Source organism: Microtus ochrogaster, chromosome 19 (assembly GCF_000317375.1).
Source record: "Microtus ochrogaster isolate Prairie Vole_2 chromosome 19, MicOch1.0, whole genome shotgun sequence".
Classification (NCBI taxonomy): Eukaryota; Metazoa; Chordata; class Mammalia; order Rodentia; family Cricetidae; genus Microtus; species Microtus ochrogaster.
Genome location: NC_022021.1, coordinates 52,198,321 through 52,203,696, shown reverse-complemented (window position 1 = coordinate 52,203,696; position 5,376 = coordinate 52,198,321). Strand labels below are relative to the sequence as shown.

At 49.9% G+C, this 5,376-nt stretch overlaps 1 protein-coding gene across 2 annotated transcripts in view; it reads left to right on the top strand.

Annotated features, from left to right (window-relative positions):
* Slc6a18 (solute carrier family 6 member 18) overlaps positions 1-5,133 on the top strand; it is a 12,632-nt gene extending 7,499 nt beyond the window's left edge. The window contains exons 7-12 of one of the 2 annotated variants that reach the window (XM_005356713.2): positions 934-1,062; positions 1,387-1,543; positions 2,434-2,638; positions 3,101-3,230; positions 3,597-3,759; positions 4,942-5,133. In XM_005356713.2, coding sequence (XP_005356770.1) covers positions 934-1,062; positions 1,387-1,543; positions 2,434-2,638; positions 3,101-3,230; positions 3,597-3,759; positions 4,942-5,133 — 976 coding nt within the window. Of the gene's footprint in view, positions 1-933; positions 1,063-1,386; positions 1,544-2,433; positions 2,639-3,070; positions 3,231-3,596; positions 3,760-4,941 lie in introns of both variants that reach the window. The other variant, XM_005356712.2, reaches the window with a different exon arrangement.
* The last annotated feature ends 243 nt before the right edge of the window (positions 5,134-5,376 follow it).

Below are 5,376 nucleotides of genomic sequence, written 5' to 3'. Positions count from 1 at the left end.
CTGTAGACCAGGCTGGTCTCGAACTCACAGAGATCCACCTGCCTCTGCCTCCCAAGTGCTGGGATTAAAGGCGTGCGCCACCACCGCCCGGCTGGTATTTTTTATTTTTATTAATTTATTTTTATGTGTGTGGGTATTTTGCCTACTATGCATGTGTTTTGCCATGTGTCTGGTGCCTGAGAAGGCCAGAAGAGGCCAGATCTCCTGAAACTGGAGTTACAGATGTTTGTAGGTACTGAGAACTTAATTTCAGCCCTCTGTAAGAGCAGCAAATACTATTAACCACCGAACTATCTCTCCAGCCCCAGAAACTTCATTTTTGATGACAGCGTTTGCATGTCTTTCACGCTGGGCAGGATGCTGATCAAAATGTGCATAACAAGTACATGTACCATAAAAGCATATATGTGGTGTTAAATTTTCTGGTCTGATGCTGACACACACAGATGCTGACACACACAGATGCTGACACACACAGATGCTGCTGCCGGATACCAGGGTGCAGTGCCACTAATATAAACCACCGGGCCACACCATGACAGACTCTAACAAACCAACTTTATGTGGCCATCCACCTTTCTATAGGACAGAGGAGGTCTCTGAGTGTTTGTGGTAACTCACTGGCCTGGATTCACTCAAGGTGCACTTGTATGCATTCTTCTTGGAGAGTAGTCTCAAAAGCCTGCATCTATGCCCACCACCACATGAATCCCAGACCCTTGGCGGTTCTGAGTTGGGTTGTAGTGGAGGAGTGTAGGGAGAGGCTGAAGTCATCCTGGGAGCATGAGATCACCCCCCCCCATAACCTCCAGGTTTAGAGTGAGCCTGCCTCAGGCTGTAGAGGTGCTAAGGAGGGAATTATTCCCGTTTCCTCCCATAGGAAGGCTGGTTCTGACCCAGAAAGTCCCATGATGGCCATGTGCTTGTGTCCAGGAACAACTGTGAGAAGGACGCCGTGACCATTGCCCTGGTCAACAGCATGACGTCCCTGTATGCATCCATCACCATCTTCTCCATCATGGGGTTCAAGGCGACCAATGACTATGGGAGGTGCCTGGACGGGTGAGCATAGCTGTACTGGAACAGGCAGTCTTATAACTCCTATATTTTACATGTCTGCAAAAGCAGTATCAGGTGAATCTGTCTCCTCCTCATTCATGCCCACAGAAGGGGTGTTCCTATTCTTAGCCCACAGGTAGAAAGAGCCTCCTCTTTCCAGTGCTGGCCAGACACAGGTATCCATGGGACACCACAGGGTCTAGAAAGGCTGGAGTCCTCATCTGGGTGCTGCTATTTGTTTCAGAACTTCCCTGGGATATTGGAACATTTGCTGGCCATTGTAGAGCATCAAATCCTCACCTCACCAGTCTCTTTCTGCTCCTGCAGAAACATCTTGAGCCTCATCAATGAGTTCGACTTTCCAGAGCTTAGCATCTCTAGGGATGAGTACCCAGCTGTCCTCATGCACCTGAATGCCACTCATGCTGAAAGGTTGGCCCAGCTCCCACTGAAGACCTGCCATCTGGAAGACTTTCTGGATAAGGTACCCACAGGAACAGGACAGGAGGGCTGTCCCTAGGAAACCAGGGCCACATAGAGAGAATTCTGAGCTGCAAAATGCTGGGGACATATCCCACAGGGAACCCCAGAAAAACACCTCAGTCTGCCTGCATCTAGCAGACAGGACAAATTTAGGATGACAACATTGCTGGGACACAGAACATGGAAGCCACAGTCTTGTCATAGAGGACAGTGGGTGCTGGGGACCCATAGGTACCAGACTAGGAATGGGGAGAAGATCCTCAGGGCAGTAGTTCCTGACCCCTGATCCCAAGGCCATAGATTTCCTGCTCAGCTGATTGATATTCAAGGAAAAGCGCCCCCTTCCCTCAGAGGTGTGCCTGTGGCCTGTCTTCCCAGAAAAGCAGTGTAGCATTTCTTACACCAGAAAGCATGTGTGTATATAGATCATGGTGTAGAGTGTGTACATATCACAGTATGGGACACACATGTCATGGTAGGTGTGGGGATGCATATGTCACAGTGCAGGGTTTACCTATGTCACGATGTGAGGCATGAATGTATCATAGGGTGGAGTACACATGTGAGATAGTAAGGCTGTGCATGTGTCATGGTGTGGGTGCATGTGTATTCCACGTACCACAATGAGGGAGTGTGTATGTGTTACAGTGTGGAGCACAGATATGTCACTGTACAGGGCACACGTGTCATGGTATGGGTTGCGTACATGTTATGGTGCTGTACACACATGTCGGTGTGTATACACGTGTCACTGTGTGACATGTATACATGTTACAGCTATCACATTCAGGTAAAGGTATGGATGCACATGTATCAGGATGGGGGTGTGCATGTGTTATGATGTGGGTTGTGTGCTGTGCACGTGACCATAGCATAGCCTCTGTGTTGCAGAGTGCCTCAGGTCCAGGCCTGGCCTTCATCGTTTTCACAGAAGCTGTCCTGCACATGCCAGCCGCTTCTGTGTGGTCCGTGCTCTTCTTTGGGATGTTGTTTACCCTGGGTCTGTCCTCCATGTTCGGGAACATGGAGAGTGTCATTACACCACTATTTGACATGGGGATCTTACCCAGAGGTATCCCCAAAGAAATCATGACTGGTAAGTAGATGGGTGGAGGGCCTGTCCTCACTGTCCACCCTGCACTTTTGTCCATCTTGCCCATTGCTCAACAACCAACACACTTGGAAGCAGAAGTCCAGGGCCCATGTTCCTGAGGAAGGCCGGGGACAGGCTCACCTCTAGAAGCTGGAAAACCCCAGTGGCCTCTGTTTGGGGAATGGTAGTAAGAAGGATAGGGGGAAGGTAGATAGGAGTGGGGAGAAGGGAGGAGCAACAGTTGGGATTCCCTTCCCCTATGCAAACAGAACCCCATCTCTAGCAGGTCCTCCCTGCTGCCTGGCAAAGTACTGGGAGAGATAGGAATAAAGAAACCAAGGGATGGGGGTCAAGGAAACCTGAAAAGCCTCCTGCTGCCAGGGCCTCCTGATGCTCCACCACACTGCCTCTCATCCTGCTTACCTTTGTCCCCAGGGATGGTCTGCCTTGTCTGTTTCCTCTCAGCCATCTGCTTCACACTGCAGTCTGGAAACTACTGGCTGGAGATCTTTGACAGCTTCGCAGCTTCTCTGAATCTGATCTTTTTTGCCTTCATGGAGGTGGTTGGGGTCATCTATGTTTATGGGATGAAGCGGTAAGTGGCTCCCAGGCCCCCTCTCAGGGCAAAGTAGGGGATGGAATGGGTGGTGTACTAAATCCTGGGAAATGCTCTGCCCTGGTACCTTAAGATCCAGGGTGGGAGCCAGGCGGTGGTGGCGCATGCCTTTAATCCCAGCACTCGGAAGGCAGAGGCAGGAGGATCTCTGGGAGTTCTAGGCCAGCCTGGTCTACAAGAGCTAGTGCCAGGACAGGCTCCAAAGCTACAGAGAAACCTTGTCTCAAAAAAAAAGAAAAGATCCAGGGTGGGCTCGGGGTGCCCACAGTTCCTGATTTTAAAGGATGGGCTTTAAATGAGGCCACACAAGGGAACCTGAGCAAGTGCTTCCTGTGTCTTCTGCAGGTTCTGTGATGACATTGAGTGGATGACTGGGCGGCGGCCCGGGCTCTATTGGCAGGTGACATGGAGGGTGGTGAGCCCTATGCTGCTGCTCAGCATCTTCCTGTCCTACATCATCCTTCTGACCCAGAGACCGCCCAGCTACAAGGCCTGGAACCCCCAATACGTAGGTCCTTCTCAAGGCTGTGGGAATCCTTCAGGCTTTACCTAGCATCCATGATGCTCCCCGTGGCTTAGATGATCTATTTGTGGTAATGTGGTCTGACCACTTCTGGTAACTGGGAAATTAGGGGTTTAAATAGTTGGTTGTCTATAATACTCAGATACTAACATTCCAAGGCTAGGGCTTTCGTGAGCAGAGTGTGATCTCAGTGGTTTCTAGACTCTAGGACAGTGGTTCTCAACCTGTGCTTTGCAGCCCCTTCCGGGGTCAAACAACCTTTCACAGGGGTCACCTAAGACTATAGGAAAACATAGATATTTACATCATGATTCATAACAGTAGCAAAATTACAGCTATGAAGTAGCAACGGAAATGATTTTATGGTTGATGGGTCACCAAAGCATGAGGAATTAAATTAAGGGGTCAAAGCATTAGGAAGATCCAGAAGCACTGCTCTAGAGACATAGGTCCCACTGGCCTCTTTCTTAGGGACATTTCACTTTCTCTGTGTACTTTGGGACAAGCAGATGGAAAACTGCTCATTTTTTAATATATGTCAAGATAATTGATGGACAGAGGGTGTTGTATAGTTATCAATACGGCCCCAGGCTTTTCATAGTCTCCTGAGTTTGGTGGGTCACTTCCAGCTGTGACTCTTGACCTATACCCAACTGCCTGGTCATCAGAGGCACACACACACACATGGTTCAGAACTTCACCTGCATCTGTGTCTCTCATTATCATGAGAGCAAGCCTCTCTAAGTCCATCCTAGAGAGACCTGAGCAGAGCAGCAGGGGGCTGTAAAGGAGGCTGTATACTTGGGAAGTTTGCATGGGAGCTGTCCCGTTAGATGTGTTTTATACCTGCCCATGCAAGCACACAAGAAACATCTGAAAGTTGGGTGAGCCATGTTGCAGAAGAGAAATATGGGGACCCATAATGATGGTTGTGCAAAGCTGCCCTTTTGGGGGTACTCACCCTCAGGAGAGGTTGGGGTAGAAGGAGTCCTGGCCAAACTTCTTTCATTTTCTTAAGAATCTGTGTACTCGCTGTTTCAGGAAGTGGGGAGTGAAGTTGCCATTTTACTTAAGTTGGTGGCCAAGGATCAGCCTAGCTCCTCTTGGAGATGGGTGGTGTGATCCCTGCCAGAACATATGTCTGAGCATGCCCTTCTGTCTCCACAGGAACATTTCCCCTCAAGAGAGGAGAAGCTCTACCCGGGCTGGGTGCAGATTGTCTGTGTGCTCCTGTCCTTTCTGCCATCACTGTGGGTTCCAGCAGTTGCTCTGTGTCATCTGTTGTACCAGCACAGACGGAGGTGGAAGGATGCACACCTAGAGAGTGGTCTGAAGCCACAGGAGAGCAGAAACTGCTGAAGAACAAATCCAGAGTAGACCAGGGTGGGGGAGTAGACCTGTGCCACTCAGACCCAGCCTCATTACACTCCGTCCATAACCGAGACCACATGATTATTGTGTTCCCAGCTTTCTGTGGCAGAAACTTATAGGCTCAGGGGGGCTGCATGATGCCCAGTGGGCATCTGTGTGATGCCATTTCTCCAAGTTCCCTAAGGTGCACTCTGTGTGTACATGGCTTCCCCTGAAATCCATGCTGAGTGG